General features: G+C 35.4%; 1 protein-coding gene across 3 annotated transcripts; it reads right to left on the bottom strand.

Annotated features, from left to right (window-relative positions):
• Positions 1–548: 548 nt before the first annotated feature.
• On the bottom strand, positions 549–25714 carry LOC133284643 (carotene epsilon-monooxygenase, chloroplastic). 3 transcript variants are annotated; one of them, XR_009747919.1, is made up of 11 exons: positions 25076–25714; positions 24448–24744; positions 24162–24359; positions 23303–23404; positions 22617–22757; positions 19866–19973; positions 18859–18941; positions 18480–18642; positions 18101–18161; positions 17360–17418; positions 549–609 (listed from the first exon to the last, which is right to left on the bottom strand). XR_009747919.1 is itself a non-coding variant. In XM_061481708.1 (9 exons), the coding sequence occupies exons 1-9, from the start codon at positions 25586–25588 to the stop codon at positions 18126–18128; spliced, it is 1641 nt and encodes a 546-aa protein (XP_061337692.1). In that variant the 5' UTR covers positions 25589–25714; the 3' UTR covers positions 17910–18125. The 3 variants fall into 3 exon arrangements, 1 of the variants encoding a protein (XP_061337692.1); XR_009747920.1 differs by lacking the exon at positions 549–609 and adding an exon at positions 15441–15512; XM_061481708.1 differs by lacking the exons at positions 549–609; positions 17360–17418 and having other exon boundaries at positions 17910–18161.
• Positions 25715–26520: the final 806 nt, after the last annotated feature.

The raw sequence follows: 26520 nt of genomic DNA on the forward strand, positions 1-26520 counted from the left end.
GCCCCCACTTTGGGCGCTCCAGCGAGAGGAGGCAGAGAGCATTAGCTCTCACAGGGGCAGCAGGGCGCTCGAGCGCGCTCCTAGGTGCTTGAGCGCGCTGCCAGGGAATTCTCCCTCTCTCATTTCTCAAGTCCACAACTAGGGAAAGGGCATCCCCATGGCAAGCCTCAATGGATCAAACCTCTCCTCATGGATTATACTAAAATTTGGGCAGCATAACCTTTGTTTTCTCAACATTCCCCAATTTAGCAATAGGTATATAATCAAGTTTTCCAGCTCAACAATCCAATACATAATGGGCATGCATATAATGAGCTTAAGGTAATCATCAATTACAAATCATGTTCATTACAATTCATGGAACTTAGCTTACAAAACACTATGATCACTCCCTTGGCTCCCATCAACGAAGAGATAACCAAAGGCATGAGCATAGGCTAAGTCCATTCCAAATAAACAGAACATACATCTATCAATTGTCTATTAATTACAATCCTATACATGTGAGCTACAAAACAACATGTATAATATCAAAACACAGGATCCTCATGCATCACTACTAGTCCAAGTATGGCCACTTGCCACTGGTGGCTCCTGCAGCATCCTTACCTGAAAGGGGGTCCCCCATAACACGGGGTGAGATATACAAATATATCCAGTAAACCAGGGGTCCTTGGAGCATCTCTCCACCACACAGTTCCATATCAGTGTAATAGCAATAACAATAATAATGCAGTAAATACATATCTATGCAAAGTGCAATCACATCTCCAGGAGAAATCCCTCGAGCTCTCAAGCTGTCCTAAGGAAACTCAGATGCAAATAGTCCTACTAGCCAGCTAAACTACCAAGTATGATTTACGCATCGTCATGCAACACACCAACATAAGGAAACACCATCCTATGCCACACCAAACACATACACATACGTATAACAAAGCATTACACTATTTCATTGCATTATATACACTATCAACAACCACTACCCTTTCAGGGCTTGGTGGAACAATCAAGGGAATTACACCCAAGGTCCGAAGGTTTACCTCAATGCTTCAGTCAACCTTTGTTTACCACCAACAGGTTCCACAACTAGTCAACTTTAATTCCAACTATTATTTGTAATTTCACCTACATTAAGGTGCCATAGTATTAATCATGCCATCCAATGAATATTCATATATACTCATTAATACCACAACAACTCTACATCACAACTTAGCATGAGCTTACCTATTCCAAGGAGCTAATCAAGCTCCATAGCTTGCTCCAATGGTTGATCACTCACGGTTGGTCCAAATGTCTCAATCCTAGACATCACAGGGACACAATCATCAATCAACCAAGCCAAACCATTGAGCATAATTGCAAGAAAACTCACAACCAAGTATCATATTCTTGCAATATTCAAGGTATAGTCATATAACTATCTAAGCTCATTTTCACCGATTAATCATCATTCTTAGCATTTCTCACAACATAAGCTAAGCTCCAATACGCCTAGAACATAGCCAATCTATCAACATTTCATAAAAACCTTAAAACACTATTCATTAAACCCTAACCATGAAATTTTCCAAGAAAACAAGGTTCAAGGGTTAGAATCTTATCACCAATGGTCACACAACCAAGGATTGATGGCTCCTCAAGCTCCAATGGAGGTTGAAGCTCTCAAACACCTCAATTTCTCCAATGGGCCGAATTTTTGGAGGAGGATATCCCACTCCACAATGCTCCCCACTAAAAACTAAGCTAGGATTATGAAAGAGGAGAAGATTTGGAGTGGTTTAGGCTTTGGAATGAGTTGATTTGGCCAAGGTTTGCTCACTCTATGGTTTCCTCTCTCTCTTTCCCTCTCCTTCTTCTTCTTCTCTTCCCCTTTCTGTCGACGGGTTTCTTGGGGGGGGGGGTTTGGGTTTCTTTTTTGTTTTATCACTTAACATAAGTTAAGTGGTAACATGTGGGTATTAGTTCGTCTATCTATTCGACTCCATTAATTACCAAACTTTACCCAAAAGTCTGGAAGGAATATTTCCACTTTTATTTTTTTATTTTGGGTACTTTTGCCTACACCCATTTATACCCCTTAATTTTCACTGAGTACACTTTTTAACTCCAAAGTGACTCGGATTCATTTAATTAAGCCTTATACTTAATTTTACTCACTAATACATGCATAATTATTTAATTACATGTAATCTACTAATTAATTAGGTGAGGGCTATTATAGTGATCAAATAACATGACCACATGACCACTTTTTCACATGAGAGGATCCACTCCCATAGAATGGATATTTGTTTTTCATTTTTTAAACTCTCATGTTTGACATATATATATATATATATATATATATATATATATATATATATATATATATATATATATAACTAAATTGTTATGGCATTAGAGAAAGGTAAGTGCTAATCAAATGATGGTAGCTCATTTAGCAGATAAGAAGTAAAAACTGAGTAAATGGTGGTGAAAACATGTATTTGATCTTCTTCAATATTATCTATCTTTAGGAGGATTTAAAGTCTTAATCTTGAACCCACCGCAAATAGAATTGTCTTCCTGAAGGATAGCTGTGGTTTATCAAAAAAGAAGAAGAAGATAGGTACGCCCTCAAGGAAAAATACTTTAAGTGCTATCTCATGTGAGACTCACAAAAGGGAAATGTGAATAGGTACAATCTATAATACACTGACACTGACACGGGACACGGGACATGACACGCCAACACGTTAATTCTAAAAATATCATATTTTGACACGGGACACATTTTGATATTAAATAATATTTTTAATATATATAATATAATTTATATTTAATACATATAACAGCCCATAATAAATCATATAAACAATCAAATATTCAAATTTCATAACATAAATATAAACAAAAATAATTTTTCATACCTTGTTAATTTTTCATGTCAAATTTCATGACAGAAAAAATTGATTTATAAATCATTTTTTTATGTTTAGTTAATAAAATAAAATAGCATACCAAAAAATAAATAAATAAATAAAATTTAGAACTAAAAAAAAATGTGTCGAAACATTGACCGCGTGTCGGAAAAAGTTGACTGCGTGTCGGAAAAGCGTGTCGGAACGTGTCGGAGCGTTGACTGCGTAACCCAAAATGTTGACCACATGTCGAACGTGTATCGGAACGTGTCGGTGTCCGACACGCACAAATTTAAAAAAAAAAAAATTGTTTCCGTACTTGTTAGGGTACAATGGCTCTATATTTTGGAAGAGTAACCACCTATAGGAGTGATTGGTTTTAGATGCTTCCATAGACGGTGAGGAGAGAAATATATATGTGGAAAATATTCGCCGACAATGAGAGATAAGAGCCATAAACATTTTCTCTATACCTTATTACGTGCGTGAGGACTATGTGGATGTAGTGATATCTGGAAGGAAGTGGAGGATCCTTGGCATTGAGGTCCTCGTATTCATTATATAGGGTGATAGAGATATGACCATGGTTGTCACACTCGAGATTCTATGCAAACTCGGAAGGGTGAACCAAAATCATAAATAGTAGAATCGTAACACGGATCGTAGACTCGTAGCACAAGATACAAATTATATTTATATATATTTATGGGGAAGGATATACTTACCACCAAAAATTTTTACAACCTTTACAACCAACCTAATCACCATTGATTTCCGTCAACCTAGCGGTTCTAATTTATCAAAAATTATTGGGTCGTATTTATTAATTAATTATTATTCTCAATAAATTAGAACCGTTAGATTGACGGAAATCAACGGTGATTAGGTTGGTTGTAAAGGTTGTAAATTTTTTTGTGGTAAGTATATCATGCCCCTATATTTATATGCATATAAAGTAATATAATAAAAAAATTTAATTCAATCAACCAGCAAAATAATGTCATACAATAGTCATAATCACATAATGTCTCAAACACATAAAGTCATAACACAAAAGATCAAAATCCAACACAATATATCAATCAAATCTCAAAGGAGTGAGATGGAATGCCATAATCATCCTCAGCATCATCATCTTCATCATCTCTTTCATCATCATCATCATCTTCATCTTCATCTCCATCATCTTGCATGATGTCTTCTCTATCTTCCCCACCAAGTTCAGAACCACCATCATCTTCAGGAATCATCACCAAAGCATCTTCATCTGTAGCATCTAAGTTAAATTCAGGTATATCCAAATCATCTAAATCTTCAATGTTGGATGGACTTCCCTCATTTTCCATAATCCATTCATCATCAAATGAAAGATTATCTATGCTATAAGACTCATGCTCTTTCCCAACACTTTTTTGTGTTCCTTCTTCTTGGCCAATTTTAAATTGGCCATCACAAATACAAGATCATTTATTTTCTTCTGTTTCAAGCGATTTCTTTTCTTGGTATGGACCTAAACAAATGCAAACCTAATGAATATATAGCAATTAGCAAGTAATAGGTAGTGATTTTAAATTTGAACTATAAAACAAAAATCATTTACCATCTCAAAAGCACTCCAGTTACGCTCACACCCAGACCAACTGCATGTCAAGCTTGATATACGAATGGCAAATCTTTGTAACTCTGGATGCTAATATCTATAAGATTCCCACCATTGTGCTGGAGTCTTTATTTTTAAGCCTTTTTGAGCTATTGAACTACCAAACAAATATTCTTGCATCTTGAAAATTTCAATTTGCTTATCAATGTGACTTATTTCTTCAATTCTTGTTGTCATCCTATCCAAACACTCATATAGTCCATGCATAACTTCAAAATCTGCTTTAAAATTAGGACCATAATGAAGTTGAGGATTAAGGTAATAGCCTACAGCATGCAAAGGTCTATGGAGTTGTCGATCCCATCTATTATCAATGATTGTCCATAGAGGCATATATCTAATGTGGGAGCAAATTGAGTTAGTTTTAAAACAAAGGATACAAATTTTAAAAGTTAAATTTAAATTCAGAAGTACCTGCTTTCGACGCCTTTGAGATCGCTTTGAATAGTTTCTTTTGCTTTATCCATTGCTTCATAAATGTGTTCCATGGCTGGTTTTTCATCAGAACAACCATACAAAGCACTTTGATTAATGGAAAAAGCACCCCTCAAGCAAATGGCAAGGTTCTTCCAAAACTTCTTGTCCATAACCACATCCTCAATATATTTCTCATCCTTTAATTTTGCACACTGGCTAGACTGCCATTTCTCTGAAGTGAACATTCTTTGCAATAGGCCCTTGTTTTCACCTAGGCAACCCAATGTCAGATATAATGTGGCAAAGCGAGTCATGCCTAGCCTCACCAAATCTTTTCCTTTTGTAAAATGTCGTAATAAACAAATTAAGGAAGCCCTTGAATATATATAAGTAGTAATTTTTCTCCCCTTTGCAATGGTATCTTTATGCATTTGTATTCCCTCAAGATCTTCCAACATCAAATCAATGCAGTGAGCGGCATAAGGTGTCCAATACAAATATATTCTTTTTTCCATCAACAACCTTCCAACAGCTTTGTAATTGGCAGCATTGTCAGACACAATTTGAATAACATTTTCTTCTCCCACCTCATTAATAATTTCTTCAAGCATAGCAACAATGGCTTCAGCGATTTTTGATATATGAGAGGATCAATAGACTTCAAAAAAATTGTTCCTTTTGGGTTGTTTACCAAGAAGTTTATTAATGTCCTCCTCCTTTGATCAGTCCAGCCATCAGTCATTATTGTGCAACCTGTTTTCTTCCAAAAAGCTTTATGTTTCTCCATATCAGTCATTGTCAACTGCACATGTTGTTTCAAATATTTTTCTCTGATTTCATGGTAGGATGGAGGTTTAAATCCATGACCATGTCGTATAACATCATCAAACATCTCTTGAAATTCATCACTCTTCACAACATTAAATGGTATAGCATTGACATAAAAAAATTTAGTCAAATCCTTCTTAATTATACAATTGATGGTGGCTTGAGTAATCACTCATTTTCTCTTGAAAATATTTGGAACATGACATTGAGATTGAGACCTTTCAACTTCATCCCCTTTTCTTTTTTCTCCAAGTATTTCACATTCATTTTGAGTATTACTACTTGATTTCTTATTTTGCAACAACAACACAATATCCCACATTTGTTTCTTCACATTATCAAGAACAGATGGGCAAGCTATCACATCTCTTTTAGTACCAGCCAAATGATGTTTCAATCTATAAACTCTTCCAGTTAGTACCCTTGTACAAAACTTGCATTTAATTTTTTTTGCATTTCCATCTACTACAAATCCATAACTCCATGCAACTTCATTCTTACTTCCAAGAGAATTCTTATGAATTTTTTTAGAAGTTGTGGTTCCTCCACTTCCACATGCAGTAGTACTACTAACACCACTTGAAGATATTTTCTATAAAAATACAACATTCAAATTCACAACAAATAATAAAAAATTAACCACAATTTAATTGGTCCAATAAGCAAAAATTAAGAGAACAAAAAAAGCTTACCACAATTCAACTGAAATTAATTTATACTAATTTTATTTGGATTAATTTTATTTTTTCCTATGAATGTAAAATCAAACAAAGGCAAACATGAAGAAAAAAAATAATTTGATTTATCAAATAAATCTGATTTGATTTACGGTTTACCATTGGACGAAGACACAAAGCTAAGCAAAATTAATTTGCTTTATAAAATAAAATGATTTTTCTTTATAAAATAAAATAAATTGATTTATAAATGAAACGAAATAGAGTACTCAGTAAAGCACTAACAAAGATGAGAAGAGATTGAGACAAAAAAAATGGGGAAGAGATTGAGACAAAGCAGAGCACTAACCAGTGAGGGCGAAGCACGACGGCGAAGCAGAAGCAGGATGGCGATGGCACGTGGAGAAGTTGCGAACGGAAGAGGGAAAGACGCGAACGGAAGAGGGCAAGACGACGAAGTAGTAGCACGCAAGGGAGGGACGATTTGAGAAGACGGTGGCTTGAAGAGTCTTCATGAGTCGCGACGTCGTCTCCCACGATCTGCAATGGTGGTGGCTGAAACAAACCAGGTGCTTTAGGGTTTTTTTTTTGCTAAAAAACCCCATTTATGTACTGGTTTTTCGGGTCAAAAATTCGGGTCAAACGTGTCATTTTTTTCTAGTTAAATCGTTGAACTCGTACGATTGTACGAGTTTGCCAAAAAACCCGACGCTTCTACAAAATAAGAGCCAAAAGCAAGTAAATGTAGAAACGGGATCGTAGAGGTGTTGTTTGTAAGAACTCGCATCGTTAATTAAGGAAGTTAATTAATTAACTATGTGAAATTAGGAAATAATTCCATAATTGACCCTAATAATTATTATGAGGCTTAAATAAATATAGAAAATGATTAATAATGCTGAAAGTCGCTTTTCTGACGAAAAGTGCAGATACCAGTTCTGCTACTCGGTATAAATGCGTATCGGTGAAGTATCCCAGAAAATTATAATAAGTGGATGAATATTCCTAGAATAATATATAGGAGTTGTAAAACAAGTTTGGAGTCAAAATAATGAGAATTGATGTCAGAACTAATACTGTTAGTGTTAAAACGCGTACCGAAAAAAGTGTTGCGAAAAATTAATATAAAAATATGAAAAATACTAAAAAAATGGCTAGGTTCAGAATATGAAGTTTGAGATTAAAATGATAAGCGTAGCTATTATTGGTAATACTGTGCGATTAATCTTAAATGGACTATATATACTTGGGCACAAAGCCCTAGGTCAGAATTTGCATTCCTTCTACATGAGATTCTGAACCCCTTGGCTGCCACCTTCACCTCCATGCAAAGGTGGAGCTTTTCTCCATTTTCTAGCCCAAGTTCCCACCTTTTCCCTTACTTCCTTCTCCAAAGTTCCTTGTATGAGTGTGCTCTAACCATGGGTGGTTGGAATTTTACTCATTTCTGAGTTTTTGGTCACTGGTTTGGTGGGGTTAAGGGCTGCATTTCTGAGTTTGGTGTGGGGGGTCATCTTCTTGGCACTTTTGAGCTTCATGGTGCCATTTTGATAGAGAAAAGTCCAACCTTGTGGTGTATTTTCGTGCTCTTGCAAAGTCAGAATTTTTAAGCATTGTTGGAGAGCTCCAAGAGCCTTCTTTGTTGCTGAGTTTGGACCCCATTGGTATACCTTGGACTTTCGTTTAATTTTTCTTGAAAATAAGCTTGTTTATGTTATGAAATGAGATAACTTTAATCATTCAAGCTTATGGTTGTTAATCTAAGGCTAATAAGTGTTAATGAATATCTGTTTTGGGTCAAAACCGAACCTTGGGTCATTGGGTGACATTTCTGCTTCGGATTATGCAGAAAAATTCTGCAGAAAACTGTTCAGCCCACGTGGTAATCGATTACTTTTGGTTGGTAATCGATTACCATGTACAGTAATCGATTACCTTGCTGGTGGTAATCGATTACCATGTGCAGTAATCGATTACCATGTCCTTGGTAATCGATTACCACCTGTGAAAATGACCAGAAACCAGTTTTATGCGTGGGTTAGTCCCCTTTTGGGCATGATGGCCTAAGAAGTTTGTATTACTGTTGAAAAACAATGATACCTTTAATTATGGGACTTAATACTTGATAATTATGAACTAGAAACGATGTAATCGAATAAGGAAATGTTGTCATAATGAAATGAACCTTTAAAGTATGGTTATTGATGATATTTCTGATATAAACAGATTGTGATTGTGCTGTTTGTGGGCCTTGAGCTTGTGCGAACTCTTGTCTTGGATAGTTAGCTTGCAAGGTAGGCTTTCGTGTCCTCGGTTTAGCCATGTTGTGGTTCCACCATACCCCATGGGGGAATGGTTTATATGCATGCTGTGTTACATGCTTTGGATATTTTGAAACGTTTTTGAGCTGGTATGTGCAATGGCTTATAATATGTATGTGTTGTTTCCACTTAGTCGGTAAGCCTGAGTATGTAGCGTCATACAAGATGGTGAGCCCGTGGGTGGGTGCAAGTAGCGTCTTGCATATTGTGTGGGTAATAGACGTATTCCTTAATTTCTCTGATCAGTAGAATAGAATTGACACATATGACATAATTATCTATTGCATTGCACTATTTTGAAAATTATATTGTTAAACTGCTTTTGAACTTATATTGCACATGTACGTGAGATTGGGGTGGAAGATCCTTGAGGACCCCTTGTCTTACTGAGATTTCTTGTTTAGAGATCTCACCCCACGTTTGGGGGCGCTTATTTCAGGTTCAGGTAATTTGGGGGCTGATGCCTCTGGCGGCAGGAGGCCGGAGCTTAGTTGAAGATTATTGTTGTTTATATGCTGACATGTTTGGATGCTGGATCTATCTGCTGATGTTATGCTTTTAGCTTTATTTTATTATGATGTTGTTGTTGAGACTATGTTGGGCTTGTTGCCTTATTTGTGTGAGCATGGGGTTTGTCCATGCCACTTGATGTTAGTACTTTGGGTTGAGTTGTATAAACTGTTAGTTTGTCCGGTCTACGTGTTGTAGTTCCGTGACTAGAGACATATTTATGTTGTTTAATCAATGAGGTATTTCAGTTAGCTGTCTTTTGCAATTTATATACAGACAATATTTTATTAATTGATTAAGTAAGCAAGTTGGTAATGATTAATGACGTCATAATTGAATAAAAAAGATATTTCGCATTTTTAATTAAGCACGGCTTAATACGATGATATGATAACATTACCGGATATATACGGGTGTTACATTGTTGAAGCGTAAACTCGTACGATTTTACGAGTAAACTCGCGAGCTTGACAACCATGGATATGACGCTTTGGTGGATCTTTGCTGGTTGGCCCAAATGTATTAGGCCGACAAGGATCGATCAGAACAATAACAATATAGTATAATGTTTAAAGGCATGTTTGGTATAAGACTTGATAAGTTAATACTATATGTTATGACATTTTTAGTTGTTTGGTATACTATCGTATAGTATAAGCTTATACTGCAAAATTACTTAATACATCAAAATGATGTATAACTTAATCAAGTCTAATGGATGAGATTAGATCTGATAAGGGGTTAATGTATTAACATCGCTAACTGGTGCAATTCTCAAGAATTAATATATTATTTTAATATTAATATATTAAAATAAAAAATAATTTTTCAATATATTAATTTTTAAAATCTTGTAGATTTTTATTTTCATAAAAATTTATATATTTTTGGATACACTGATCAATAGATTTTTATAAAAATTAATACCATATGACATATTTGGAAGAATTATTTAAATTCTTTATTAAAGGATATTTTTAATAAAAATATTTATCATACAATGCATTATCAAATATTGAATCATATTATCTTATACAATGTATTATCTTATACAATATCATGTCAAACGTTGGATAATATTAAAATATAATCATACCTTATACAATCATATCTTATACTATCAGACCTTATTCTATATTATGCACCAAACATACCCCTAATCACAAAGTAAATTTTTTGTAAAAGAATTTAACATAATATTTTCATATTATGTATTGTCTTACACTCAATAAAATAGGGATAATGGAGAAATATGAGTTATTAGTTTTTTTTCTCTATTTTGGTCCTATGGAAAATAATTTATAACTTAATTTAATGGGTAAAAATTTTAAAAATTATGTTGTCTCTTGAATTATTTTTTATTCAGTATTTATATTATTTGAAGAATCAAATGAGTATAATTTTTTTTGGTGTTTGGTTGTCCTTTATTTTAAATAAATCAAAGGGACCTCAAATATTAAATACAATTTAAAATTCGTGCTATATTAATAAATCAATAGAATATTTATTTTATATTGTAGAATTTTAATTTCTCTAGTAATGAAGGTTTATTAAAAAACTTAAAAAAATCTACCTCTTCATTTAAGTAAGTTTTGTCTTTTCAGGTTTGTTTTGGGGTCGCATCGATTAGCTCTAAGGTTAATCACCAACCGGCCACAAGGCATATCCGAAAGCTGCTGTTAGTAAGAAAAGAACTGTCACATTCTCTTTCCATCAATACACGTTATAGAAGACCTAGGTCTTTCTAATAAAATCATATTTATGTGGCAGGTTTGCATTGGGTCCAATAGTTAGTATATACTATATAGTGTGGCCATGGTACTTACCACTACTAGTCACTGATCACCAACTTCTCCCCAAAGTCAATAACAGAGACCTTTTGTTTCTCCTAACTCTTCATTATCATCGCAAAAAAGTTTTAAAATATTAAATTTGTTTGTTGAATTCAGTGTACTGTCATGTGTTCACTTTGTAAGGAGGAGGGCCCCACGAACTGAGCAAATGAACAAGACATGCCCAAAATGAAATGAAACTCAAGGCAAATTGATGTCGCCGTACTTAGTAAAGGTAAGGATGGAACCAAAAAGATGATCTGATTGCAACAAAACAAAACTACAATTCAGACCCAATAAATTGTCAAGTCATGACATATAGTTTTTCTCGTCACAACAGAAGAATTTGTTATTTATTTTTCGTCCCTTCAGCTATTTAAGTTTAATGTTATTAATTTTTTTTTTTAAAAGTTCTTAAAAGTTAAAATTTAATATAACATATACAAACCAGTCAATTAGGCAAAAATAATATTATTTTGCCAATCTTATACATTACTCTAGGCTTATATGTGCAGATAATATTTCATTTTAGGATATTTGTGTACTTCCCTTAGATGATTTTTGGTGAAGTGAAATCATTTTGTCCTAATTGACTGCGTTATATTTTTATCATCTTTTAACATTACCGGTCAACAATAAAGTTAGCAATGTTAACCCAAAAATAGAGTTTTACTCTTTGAGTTAAAAAAAAGGCTTAATTTTACTTTTGATTCCTCTTTATAATAGTTAATGTGTGATTTTTACCCTCCCTTAATTTTTTAATTAAAAAAAAGGAGGGATTAATTGTTTTCAATTAAGAAAATTGAAAGATTAGAGTACAGAAAAAACAAAGAGAAAAGTATGTATCATTTTTTTTTTTATAACAAGTATGTATCATTTTAAAGGATGTAAAGTTGTGTCATTTTAAGAAAGAGATAGATAAAAGAGGAGAGAGAGTTGACAAAAAAATAAAGGTGTAAGTCCCACATCTTTATGAGAGTGAAAGGATATAAATTGTGTCATTTAAAAAGATAAATATTTTTTTCAAAAACAAAACATAAAATAGAAGCAAATCGCACATGTACCAATTGAGGATCCTGTTAACAAAAGGAATACGGGTATGAAATAATTCTTCTATATTTTATTCACCAACATTCACGCCCTATATATACACAAGGGGATGATTCTAGATCCTATCATCAGTAACAAACTTTACAAACAAACTAACAACCTGCAAATAATACTAATCAACTTAATAGCAAATCTCCTAAGATCTTTGTTATCAGTTGTAACAGATTTACAAACAACCAAATCAAATATAATATTCAACACTCCCCGTCAAGTTTGTGCATAAATATCCACCATGCCTAACTTGCTAATTGCTTCACCAAATACTTTTCCTGAGACTGCTTTGGTTAGTATGTCTGCAAGTTGATCTTCCGATTTCACATATGGGAATTTGATAATTTTCTGGTCTAGATTTTCTTTGATAAAGTGTCTGTCTACTTCAACATGTTTGGTTCTGTCATGTTGAATTGGGTTGAGAGCAATTTCGATGGCTGCCTTGTTGTCACAGTAAAGGTTGAAAGGTTGAGCATGCTGAATTCCTAAGTCCTTCAAGACGCTTTTGATCCATAAAAGTTCACAAACACCATGAGCCATCCCTCTGAACTCTGCTTCTGCACTTGATCTTGCTACTACCTTTTGTTTTTTACTTTTCCATGTAACTAAGTTTCCCTCTACGAATGTGAAGTATCCAGAGGTGGATTGTCGGGTGGTTTTGTCTCCTGCCCAATCTGAATCTGTGTATCCTTCAACTCTTTGGTTACTTACTTTTGAAAACAGCAAGCTTTTTCCTGGAGATCCTTTTAGATACCTTAGAATTCGAAAAACAACATTCATATGGTCTTCACTAGGATTATGCATGAACCTACTTACAATGCTTACTGCATATGCAATATCTGGCCTTGTATGTGATAGATAGATCAGCCTTCCTACTAGTCTTTGGTACCTTCCGATATCAGTTTTGTCTTGATTAGAATAAATACCAAGAGTATGATTCATTTCCATGGGTGTTTCCACAGGTTTGCATGCTAGCATTCCAGTTTCAGCTAGTAGATCCAGTGTATATTTCCTTTGTGATAGGACAATTCCTTGTTTTGATCTTGCAACTTCAATACCAAGGAAGTATTTCAAATCCCCCAAATTCTTCATTTCGAATTCTGCTGCCAGTTGCTGTTCTAATGTGTTTATTTCACAAAAATCATCACCAGTTAGTACCATATCATCTACATAAACTATAAGTATGGTTACCTTTCCTTCTTTATGTTTGATGAACATAGTATGATCTGCATTGCTCTGTTTGTACCCGAATCTTTTCATGGCTGAGGAGATTCTTCCAAACCATGCTCTGGGAGATTGTTTGAGTCCATATAAGGCCTTTTTTAGCTTGCACACTTTATTTCCTTGTATGGCAGCCGTCTTGACTCCCGGTGGTATCTCCATATAGAATTTTTCTTCCAATTCTCCATTCAAGAATGCATTTTTGACATCGAATTGTTTCAAGGGCCAATCCCTATTTGCAGCTATAGAGATTAAGATCCTAATTGTGTTGAGTTTAGCTACTGGAGCGAAGGTCTCTTGATAATCAATGTCGTACTTCTGGGTGTATCCCTTTGCTACTAATCTAGCCTTGTACTTATCAATGCTCCCATCGGCCTTTAACTTTACTGTGAATACCCACTTGCATCCAACGGTCTTCTTTCCTTGTGGTAATGGAACCATCTCCAAGTTGATGTCTTTTGTAAGGCTTCCATTTCGATATTCATAGCTTCCTTCCATTTTGGGTCCTCCAATGCTTCCTGCACACTGTTAGGAATAGATACATTAGATAAAAGATCAGTAGTCAGAGCATATGATTTGGACAGCCTATGGGAGGACACATACTGGCTGATGGGATACTTAGTTTTGATTGTAGGGTCTGGTTCATACATTTGTTTAGGTATTCCTTTAGTAGCTCTTTGTGATTTTCTGGTGTTTTCGGTAGAAAGGTGAAGAGAAGTATTAGAATTGACAATAGAAGAGGGTAATGGAAGGCTAGAAATTACCTCATTTTCGGTTTGAAGTGTCTGTGTAGGGACATCCACTGGTTGAGCCTCGGTTATAGGTGTTACGGTTGGTGTCTCATCCGGCAATAAATTTGTATCATTCATAGATACATCAGGGACTGTTTCTGGCATATTTGAGTGATGAAGTGGTGCGGCAACAGGTGCTATTTCAGGTGCAGTGGGGGAGTAAGTCCAGAATTCTTCTTCTCTATTGTAGATATACCCCTTCTCCCCCTGAGAAGGAGAATTAGAAACTCCCCCTGAGTAGAATGGTGTGGATTCATGAAAGGAGGCTTCCAAAGTAACATGCATCTTACAAGTAAAAGGATCAAAACATCTGTAACCCTTTTGAAATTCAGAGTAACCGACAAAAATGCATTTTTTGGCACAAGGGTCTAGCTTATTTCGCAGAACCTTAGGGACATGGACATAGGCAGTGCATCCAAAGACACGAGGTTCAAGATTTGGAATATGAGGAAGGGAGAAATAAGATTCCAATTTATTTTGAGGGGTTTTGAATTGTAAGACACTTGAAGGGGTTCTATTTAAGAGGTATGCAGCAGAGACAATGGCTTCTCCCCAATAATGTTTAAGGACATTCATATCAAAAAGGGAAGCACGAACAACTTCAAGTAAAAGTCGGTTTTTTCTTTCGGCTAGACCATTTTGTTGTGGGGTGTATGGGCAAGAAGTGTTGTGTCTAATGCCAAGAGAGGAAAAGAAATCAGCAAAGGATGCCTTCATATATTCCGTGCCATTATCTGTTTGAAGAATCTGGATAGAAGAGTGATATTGGGTCTTAACCATGTTGTGAAATTTTGTGAACATAGGAAAAACTTCAGACTTTGTTTTTAATAAAGAGACCCAAGTCATTCGAGTGCATTCATCAATAAACGTTACAAAGTAGAGAGAGTGGGAAAAAGAGGGGACCTTAGCAGGACCCCATACATCAGAGTGAATAACTTGAAATGGGACGGAACTTTTATTGATACTGGGATAAAAGGGAATGCGATGGCTTTTTGCCAATTTACAAATTTCACATTGAAATTCAAATTTATTCAAAGCCAAAAACAACGAGGGAAATAATTTCTGAAGATAACCGAAAGATGCATGTCCTAGCCTACGATGCCATAGCCAGATAGATGCTTGTGCTTGATCAGCAGTGGTAGAACAGGTTCGAGCCATGTGAGGAGAATGAGGGCCATGATTGAGTTCCAAAATGTAGAGGTTGCCTTTTTTAACACCATAACCAAGGGTCGTCCGAGTGGGAATGTCCTGAAATTCGCAATAAGAAGGCCAGAAAGTGACAGTGCAATTTAAAGCATTAGTAATCTGACTCACAGACAATAAATTAAATTCAAGTGAGGGAACCACAAGAACAGAATTAAGAGATAAGGAAGGAGAAAGTGTCAGGGAACCTTGACCAGTAATGGGGGAAACCCCACCATTTGCTGTGGAGACAACAGATTGGGAGGAGGGACCAATGTTGGATAAAGAAGTAGGAGACCGAATCATATGATCTGAGGCTCCTGTATCAATCACCCAGGTATTATTCGAAGAGAGTGCAGAAAGACCAGTAGGTTTTCCTAATATACCTGCAGACGCAGCATTTGCAGTGGGTGTGGGATGATCAGAAGCGGTTGTGAGAGATTTGCTAGGCAATTTCTTCCGTGGGCGTTTGCTAAAGTCCCACCACTCAGGGTATCCAATGATTTCGTAGCAGCGCTGTTTGGAGTGTCCTTTTTCACCACAGTGCAAACAGAGTAGAGCGGACCTATCCTTGTTGAATTTACCAGGATGAGCAGCAGAAGCAAGAAGAGGAACAGAGACAGAGCGAGGAGGATGAGTCAGCAAGGCGGTGTGATCAGAAGACTGCTTCGGGTTACCCATGGTGAATTGTTGTTGAACTTCACGACGAACAAAAGCATAAGAGCCTTCAAGATCCAATTTGGGATCTTTGCGGAGGATTTCCCCGCGAACAGAGTCGAATTCAGGATCGAGGCCACTAAGGAAAATGTGGACCCGAAGTCGTGTCATGGCAGAATGGAGATGAACCACCCCAGCGACGGTGGTGGCTTGAGAATTCATCCGGTGGTCTATGTCCTGAAAGATAGACAACAACTCAGAATAATAAGTGGAAAGGGGGCGACCAAGTTGCTTGGTGTGGAATGACCATTGGTTGAGTTCGAACAAGCACGTCTCGTCAGAGCCGTCGTAGAACGTATGGGAGGCAGCGTCCCAAATTTCCTTGGCCGTTTCCAGGCGAATAAACCGTTGCATCAAAGGTGGGCTCATGGATTCAATGAGCCAACTTTTAACGCGTTTGTTGTCGGCCACCCATGTATTATAGGTAGGTTCGTCGGGTTTCGGTTTGGGAGTATCGCCGGAGATGAAACCCCCCTTATTTCGAGCTCCGATTCGCATGTCAAGAAGTTGAGACCAAAGTGGGTAGTTGGTTTCATCAAGGATAATGGTGACAGGGAGGGAAGAGTGGTCCGGTTGTAGGACGATCTGCGGAGGTGGGGTTGGAGGTGGAAGCTGATTTTCGTTTTGGGGATCATGGTTAGGGTCAACGTCGGCCATTGGGTTGCTAGGGATTCAAATAAGAGAAAAAAGAAAGAGGGTGTGGGTCGGGTCGGGTATAAAACGGATTAAAAAAATGGGTGGTGGTGTGGGTTCGGGTTCGTTTAAGAGGAATTAAAGAAATGGGATTTTGTCTTTTTGTTTGGAATAGAATACGCTGGAAAAAAAAAGGAAAGGAAGCTACCCCAAGATCAGAACGTAGCTCTTTGATACCATGTTAACAAAAGGAATACGGGTATGAAATAATTCTTCTATATTTTATTCATCAACATTCACGCCCTATATATACACAAGGGGATGATTCTAGATCCTATCATCAGTAACAAACTTTACAAACAAACTAACAACCTGCAAATAATACTAATCAACTTAATAGCAAATCTCCTAAGATCTTTGTTATCAGTTGTAACAGATTTACAAACAACCAAATCAAATATAATATTCAACAGATCCCAAAGTATAATTAAGCTAAAAAAAAGGTACATGGTATTCGTATGCATGTACTTACTACTCAAGAAACCAAAAAAAAAAGTTTGTACCTTACTGTATTCATACTGATGCTCTTGCTTCCTAGCTTAATTCTTTTATCAACGTTTATCTGTCCAAAGCACAGATTTTTTATATTCAACTAAAATTTTAAACAGTATCGATTAAAAAAATATTTAAAATAAAAAATAAAACTGAAAAAGATGAGATAGAATCATTTGACATCAGTGTCAAATTTAAATTTTGACAACTCATCTAAGAGTCGTTAGATCAAAATCTATAAGCATGTGACACAATTGATTTTTTTTATCTACCAACTCTTAGACAAGGTGTCTGACAATGATGTCAAAGGATATTACCTAAAAAAGATATATACAATTAAATTAAAAGAGAATTTAATCATATTTTTTTATAATCAAAGTTTATACTTAAAATTTTTGGCTATTTAAAATATAATAATTATATTTTACAATATCGGTGTATTGAATTTAATACTAATCTAGTTTTTTTTTTTTTTTTTTTTTTGAAGAGTAGCATAGGTAATTAAATTACTCTCGTGTAAATTACTCTAATTTAATATACACAGGTAATAATATATCTCACATTTCAGGTAGAGACCAGGATTCTATAAATGGAACTTGTCTCTACTAGTTATTCACTTTGTAATTCAATTAAACTTCTTTACAACATTTAGAAAATATGAACAAATGATTTGATTGTCGAAACTAATTTCAATCAGCATATCAACATAAGAATTTGATATGCTGATAGTAATAGACAATTTTACAGCTTACGAGAAGAAGATGAACTAGATGTTAACTATTTCAACCGTTGGCTCAGTTTCATGTACAGGCCCTGCAAAAAAAAATGTAGAAAAATGTTCAAGATAGATGTAAGTGAGTCTCTGTTCCTTTGTTTGAGTATTTAGGAGTTAGAATTAAGGATAATGAAAGTGAGGAAATTAAAATATTTTATTCCAGTTTTGAAAAAATTAAAGAAAAAAAAATGAAGCTTCAGAAGACCTAAAAACATTTCTTTTGCTCTCATTCAACTCTTGCAAACATGAAGTGAGACTAGCAAAGCTTAGAAAATTGGTACAAGTGGATAACTGTGAGACTAAACAAGTCACTTGTAGAAAACACATATCAAAGACACAAAAGTAGATAACCTTACATTTGTTGTATGTATTGTTGCACCTGTAGTCATACTAATATTCTGATCAGGAACCAGCTCAAAGTTCATGTGCTGTAGAAAGATTGCAAGAGCAACTGTAGCTTCCAATAAAGCAAACTGATCACCAACACACTTGCGGGGTCCTCCACTGAATGGAATGAATCTGCAACAGATTTGAATTACCAAAATCTGAGTTTCACCCCACACAAGAAGAAAAACCTAAGACTAAGAAAGATAAGGTGCATCTATGCAATTTATTAGGAAAATATTGAGCCACTAGCAAGTAAGGCATAAGAAACTAGCTACCACAGTGGTGTGTGTGATTCACACTACTTGTGTGGTGTGCAAGGATTATCACTTTGATAGTGTATATGCACACCTGAAATCCGTATTTGTTTCATTTGGCACTGGACCATCCAAATCAAATCTTTCTGGCAAAAACTCTTCAGCTCTATTCCAAACCTTGCAAAATTATAATGAAACTTATAGAGTAGATTCAAAATAGTGAATTTAAAAGCAAGCAATAACATTCTGATAGTGCAACAACTTGCATATCAGACTAAATCTAGCAAAATGACAAGAAAGAAAAAAAAAAAAACAACACATTGTGTGTATCACATTATTTCTCAATCACCATAGCAAATGCATAACGATAGGACTCATAATGTTTATGTAATATCAATAATTTAAATAAAGAAACTGCTGATCGGAATTTTTTTTTAATAATTATCATGAACAGTAATAATAAAAACAAATTGCTTTTAATGATACAATTATCTCTATACTGGAAACTGAAACAGAGACAGGGGATAACTTTTTTATACTCTCTAAAATCAAACTTGTTTTGTAATCCGGAGTATTCTTTTTTCTTTTTTTTTCCTCCTGTCCTTTAAAACAAAAAGGGAAAAACAAGGAAATAGAAGATTCTTTTTGAAATGGAATCAAACAGGTTCTAACCAATTTAAATTACTCAATTGAAAACCATAATATTAAAGGCTCTATGCTGTCTTCACATGTCTCGTAACCTTGATTGCAATAGAAATAGCCATAATATGCGGTTATTGTAACAAATCAGATAGTTGACCATGGTACAAGTCAGCTACAGGAGGGTCCATATAAAAAAAGAAGGCCAACAAGGCATTCATTTATGAGGTTTGTCACATGATAGGCCATTGTCATTAAAACTTGCAGGCAGCTTATGAAACAAACATGGGTATCCTCTGCTGATTACTCAGCTACACTGGTACTGGACAAGACCCATTACTGTGATTTAAAAATCACATCACCAAATTTTTTAACAAAAGTATACTGGTTTGGCTACATTCAAACAGATAAGCCACAATTGCCACACGAAAGTTTTTTTAATTTACCAACATCAAGTAATACCTCAGAAGAATGATGTATGTTGTACACAGAAATCATAATATCTTGACCAGCATTGACTTTGTAAGCACCAGGAAGCTCATCGGGAACTTGAGCTCTTCTTATCAATACCTTAAGGATGCATAAGGTTATATAAGACCATCATAAACTATAACATTAGTGAAAGATATTTGATAAGGTAAGCTCCAATAAAGCATATTTGAAAAACTAAAACACGCAGCTGTGAACTTACCCTATTCAGATATATTATTTGTTAGAATATCCAGATGATATCATACAATATTAATTATGTCTAAATATAGTTTAGAGTATCCTAGAGGATCTCTTAGATTGGTTTTCCTATTTCCTTATATTTCATGACTTATTTCCTTATTTTAAGAGTCCCCAACTTAGTATAAATAGGGATTAGTGTTTTGTCTTTTGTAATCACATAAATCACCTCATAACACAATATTCAGTCTATGCTATTCTCTCTATCTTTTCTCCTCCATCTATGTCAAAGAGATATAATATAAAAACTATTGATAGGCTTTCACTTACAAGCTTAAGCTTTTAGGTGAGATGGTTGTTTATCATGATATCAGAGCCTACGAGTTCAATCCTCAACCCTTCCCTCCCCAAAAAGAATTTCTAGTGGAATTCAGTCAACACAAGGTAGAACAAACAAAATGAATATGTGCAATATCCACGCTTCAAGCCCAAAGGGCTCTTTCCAGAGGGGGTGTGTTACAGAGATATAATATAAAAACTATTGATAAGCCTTCACTTACAAGCTTAAACTTTTTAGGTGAGATGATTGTTCATCAATCTATACCTGTAAAGAACTTTGGGATACACCACCCCAAAAGCTAGCTCAAAGGGTGGGAGTGTCCAAGGCCTTATAAACTCCACATTAGTTGCACATACAACCAATGTGGAACTATATATCTCAACACGCCCCCTCACACAAGAGCTCCTTGGGCTTGAAGAGTAGACAATGCAACAGGCTAGGCTGTGCTAAAAAAGTCCACAAGAGAAAGTGAGGGGCGGCGAGTAGGGGTGCTAAACGAGTCAGGGGCCTTACAGGGGCCTTTGGCTCGGCTCGTGAAGGCCTGAGCTTACATGTCTAAAATTGATTGTTGAACCCAGGCTTGGACTTGTATAAAAGCTCGTTTAATAAAAAGGCCTCAGGCTCCAATTCAAAAGCTCGGCCTTAGAGCCTCTCAGGCTTGCCTAATATTTTATTTTTTTTATTTATTTTTTTATTTTTTATACTACTTGTGATTGCCCTCTTTCTCTTCTCAATTCATTTAATCCCATTTTATTAATTAAACAGACTTTTTAAATGATTTTGTTTTATATTATGCTATTTGGATATACATTAAATTTATGAATATTTATGGAATTACTAGTACTGTTGATTGTATTTTGTTTGGATAAATTTTTGTTGTATTCTTTTTTTTAAACAGGCTAAACAAGGCTTTTATTTTTTGTAAATGAGCCAGGTCACAGGCTGATTTATATTCGTAACAGGTAACAGGCTAAGGCCAGTCTGACACATTTGAACACAAGCTCGGCCCGTTAAGACCAAAGCTCGGCTAGGCTCGGCTCGTTAACACCCCTAGCGGCGAGGCTCTGATACTATGTAAAGAACCTTGGGAAAAGTGAGACTATATATCTCAACAATACCTAAACCCTATAAATCCAACATGGAATCAAAACAATACCATCTTCCATGACCTGTCTCGTCACTTTTTCGTTGTCGAGTTCCCTAAAATCTGAGAGGGAGTGTTACAATATCTGAATGATATTGTACAATATTAAGATTATATTTTAATATACTTAAGTGTCCTAGAGGATCTCTTAGGATTAGTTTCCCTATTTTCTTATATTTCATGATTTGTTTCCTTATTTTAGGAGTCCCCTATTTAGTACAAATAAATATTAGTGCTTTGTTTTTGTAATCACATCAATCACTTCATAATATGATATTCTGTCTCTATTAATCTCTCTATCTTTTCTCCTCCATCTATACCTAAACCCTATAATTTCAACAATTATAATGATATTTTACAATAGTGTTTATTTAGATTTATCTGATTGGGTTGAGATTTTTCTTCTAAACAATAATTTCTGTAAGAAGATTAACTTATGTCATCAAAGAATACCGACAACTAGCATAGTTTCATCTATAATATTCCCAAAATTTTGCTTTCTTTAGCAGAGTGAGACTTTTATTTAACCTCCTTCACCGTTAGACTTTGGTGAAAGCTAAGGGCCCTTCATTTTTTGTTTATATCTTTCTTCTTTCAGTTTCAACTAAACCATTACCAAAATAGGAGTGATAGGGGAAGAAAAAAAACTTCTTATTAAGTTTCCAAGACAATCTAAACAGAAGGAAAAAGATCTTGTGCTTGAGCACTTGCCACACACAGTAACAGGAGCCAACTAATTTCTGTTCTGATTTCCCTAGCAGTTTCTTAATTTCTATCCTTAACCTCAGGTCCCACGACCAAAGTCACAAATCCTAGAAGCCACTGGCTTTCCGAAATTTCAATAATCAAGATCGTTAGATCACCAAATTTTCCTCTCACAACCCGCTTGTCATATTAGTTTTAACTATCAATTTTCTATGTTACCATGCTAACTTATCTTCATAACAAGCATAACCTTAGACCTGTCATACACAAAAGATAATACAAATTACAATAAATTTTGCATCTCAGATAGATGTCCGTACTAAAAATCATTGTAAGGAGAAACATAGCAGCTTACAGGAGGATGTGGGTAAAGCCGGAGTGACTCAATAATGCAGCGTGTCAAGAACTTAAGATCTTTAATATCTTCATAGGCAGGACGCCTTCCCTGTAAAATTCTGTCTACCTCTTCTTGTGCTTTTGCCAATGAGGAAGAATCCTGCTTATATAGAGCTTATAATTTACCGGGGGAATACCATGGTGGAGCTCTTGTTTTTTGCACAGTACTGACAACTATACGTTATAACACATAAATAGAGACATACAAAATTCAAAATAAGAATGGATAAATGTTCACAAAGTCCATTAATCATTCTGGAAGCTGAAAAAAATTAGAAGGTTATGAAGTCATGAACAATGCTTTTGATGTTAATATCTTTGAACCGGGTTAAACTGGTTGTACAGTTTTCAAATTTCCACGTTAACAGCTAGATTAGTTTTGAAGACTCAGAAAACAAATGCTGTAATTGGATGATTAATTCAAGGTTCGAAAGGGAAATCCAAAGCAATGTAGCAGGATCACAAGAACCATGCATATATTGATTCCCGCATTACCCCTTCAAAAATATGCAACAGCTACTCATTGATACTGATGAGAATTGGAGGGAGTCTTTGCAGGGAATTCATAAAGTTGGGGAAAAAATGAAAGCATTATCTTTTAGAAGGAAAAGAGAAAAAGTAGAGTGAAGAAAAGTAAAATGATACCTTACTTAGAAGATAAATTGTCCAGGTCAACACTGAACCAGTGGTCTCATGACCCGCAACTAATAGTGACAGAAGATCATCCCTTAATTGCACACTAGAAACCTGATATGTAGAACCATCAAGCAAAAATAAACAACATGAGGAACGGAGATTCAAAGAAAAAAAAGTTATTCATACTATAAAGTATAAAGGTAGATTATACAAAGTTGTGATGACTGATTACACAGAAAAAGAACAATAAAAAGTATCATCATCAACAGATATGCCATATTTTCGGAAGGCAGTGATGGCGGAGCAGACATTCATACTCGGTAGTGTAACTAAAGGAAAAATAGAAACTCAATGATTGAGCAATAAGCACAACTACACTAAAAGAACATGAAAAGCCAAAATTTGTCTCCTTATGGAATAAGCACAACTACACCCTAATACACAGAAGACCAGAAATCACAAAATACTACATGGTTGATAACTTTTCAAAAAGTAACATTTCTGACCAAGAAAAGATATGGCAAAAGATGAACATTCTTAAGTAAACGATAAAGAATTACAGGATGGAATTTACTTGGCTGTGCTATGATTAAACAACATCTCAGCTTTAGTAAGTTGAACATAGTGTTAGATAATGACACCACAACCATTAATGCACACATAAAATCAATGCACTGTTCATCTACACCAATGCACCTTAACATTTCCAGAAGCATTCGATAGATCTATAATCTAACAGGAAAAGCAACTTTATATTTCATGTAATTCGTATCAAACCCCCATTATTATACATTCTGAGTATACAACAACCCGCATAAGAACACAGTGATAAAAGCATAGTATATGTCAGGAATAAAATACAGCAAACCTCTTCTCTGCTGGCAAGCAAGAACCGGAGGATACTAGGATCAGTGTCATTCACATATTCATCAACATCAATTCTTTCACCCTCAGATTCTACAATCACTTTACATTTTTCAATAAGATCCTCAACAGTTTTCCTGATAACACTAACAGCCTTTTCAGCCTTTATTTGTCTTGGGATTATCTTACAAAGAAATTTAACCTGCAACAACAAAGAACAGCATTAAAATGGCACAATGAACACAGAAAAAAAAAATCCATATCATAAATGGGAATGAGAAAGAACTTGCCTTCCAATATGGCAAAAGATCAGTTGATCGAGCCTCTGCCTCTTTCAATGCAGTGTAAACAGCATCAATAACAGGGCTCTCCACATTAAGTGAATCAAAGTTGTAGTTGAATACAGATAAACCGATAACATCAAGAGTCAACTGCGAAAACTTGTCCTCCATGTTAACAGCAGTTCCATTGAGTGCATCAGGTTGTAGCTTCTCCACTAATCTCTCAGCACATCTACAAAATACCCTATCCACTATAATTGACAAGTATCGTTTGTGAAGAGATGGAACAACAGCCCTGCGCCTCGCCTAATACATATAAGCAAATAGCTATCAAAAAGAGCCGGTTACCCAAAATAACCTATAAAATCATGACAAGAACAACTAGCACCAATTTAACTACAAATGAATCAAATAATTATAATATAAGAAAACCAGCTATAAAGATTGAGAACATTGAGAAAGAAAGAGTATGCTGTCAAATTTAGATATTGCATCTCATTGCTTAACACTTGTAAAGTCTAAAGCAGAAGCAAAACCACCCACATTGCCATAACACATTGGTTCAGTCTCAAAATTCAAAACAAGCTCATAACCACATAAACCAGAATTGGAATAATCTTGAAGAATTGAACATTACCATCCAGAGTGGACCTTCAGCAATTGCAAAACCAGACCCAAAGAGGAACTCTGAGACCTCAGCAACAAGACCCTTAGCATATTTCCCATAATTCTTGAGCACATGCTTGGCAATGGCAGGGTCACTAACTACCACAAAATTTCTTGGGCCAGCGGCAAGCCGGTAAATGGGGCCATACTCTTTCATCCATTTGAACAAAGGGAGAAAAAGAGCACCACCCAGAAGATCAGAAACATCATCAAGCTTGGCACTTGCTAGAGGAATGCCAGAATCGTCTTTCCCTGTGGTTAGGGACCTAGATAGTGAAGTAAGCCAATCTGGGCTTACCCAGGAACTGGGTTTGGTGTTGTTGTCGGTGTTGGAGTTGGAACTGGAATCGGTGGAGGGATTTTTGTTAATTGAGGATTTCACATTGAGGTGGTGAAGTGGATAAGATTTTAGAGTGAGAGGGAAAGGAGTAGTTTTGTGGTGAGGAAAAAGAGGGAGAGATGACAGAGAGAGTGAACAAGGCATTGTTTAAGGATTTACGTTGGATACTGCCTGGGAGTTTGGGAGTTAAACGATGGTGGGAATGGAACCGTTTCCACTTCCCACTTCCCACTTTCCACACTATGTACAGTATACCATTCAATAAAATGTTCCGTACATGAACTACTGTACTAGAGTGGAGGCCAATTAATGGGAAAGATAACAAGAAATTCAGCTTGGATTTTACAACGTCCCGATATTACACGTGTAAATTACCATCATTTCCTTCATCAAGTTTTGATTTATTTATAAACGATTAAAATCATATTATTAAGTAAGTGAATCAACTAGCATATGATTATTCTATCTTAAAGAGGTGTTTTCAAGTTTGTGTTCTAAGTATATAAATGTGTTAAAAACTTGATATGAAAAATTTTATTGTTCTTGTAATCCTATTCAATTTGAACCGGATTAGTTAAGTAATAGATGAATTAATGGACAAAATTAAAATAAATAAATAAAATCATCTGATCATATGAGATTATGTGACGTGAGAGGATAACATACACTTAATTCTCAAGATTACATTCAGAATAACATGGTTAATGAATCCAAGTTTTTCATCTTGTTTTGGATGTTAATATTTGCCTCCTGGTTCAATTTTTAGGGTTCTGCCTCTTCTGGCCAGCTTTTTTAGACCCAGTAAATTGGGCTCAATATTAATAGCTCACATCTACATGATGAGTCATAAAAGCTCAACATAAGAGATTTCTCTTATCCCTGTATTGCTGCTCACTATACATTGACAGTCGGCGTAGCCTGCCTTATCTCAAAGACAAGGCTTAGCTAGGTGGTATAACTCTGGACACACACATCTTTCTCTCCCCACGCTTGAGAGTGACCTCTCATCTCTAAATAACCCTTTCTCCCATTAAAAGGGCATCTTCTAGTCTACTCTTCTTATGAGCTCTAACTCT

Source organism: Gastrolobium bilobum, unplaced genomic scaffold (assembly GCF_033153095.1).
Source record: "Gastrolobium bilobum isolate Gb01-03AN ecotype WA unplaced genomic scaffold, APGP_CSIRO_Gbil_v1 utg8088, whole genome shotgun sequence".
NCBI lineage: Eukaryota > Viridiplantae > Streptophyta > Magnoliopsida > Fabales > Fabaceae > Gastrolobium > Gastrolobium bilobum.

Bases quoted from the DNA above. Each gene is read 5' to 3' on its own strand.
- LOC133284643 (XM_061481708.1), bottom strand. From the start codon at position 25,588: ATGCCTTGTTCACTCTCTCTGTCATCTCTCCCTCTTTTTCCTCACCAC. The intron at 23,405-24,161 runs GTTTGCTGTATT...TCTACATATCAG, and splicing joins TGCTTGCCAGCAGAGAAGAG to GTTTCTAGTGTGCAATTAAG. The intron at 19,974-22,616 runs GTAAGCTGCTAT...TGCATCCTTAAG, and splicing joins GGCTTTACCCACATCCTCCT to GTATTGATAAGAAGAGCTCA.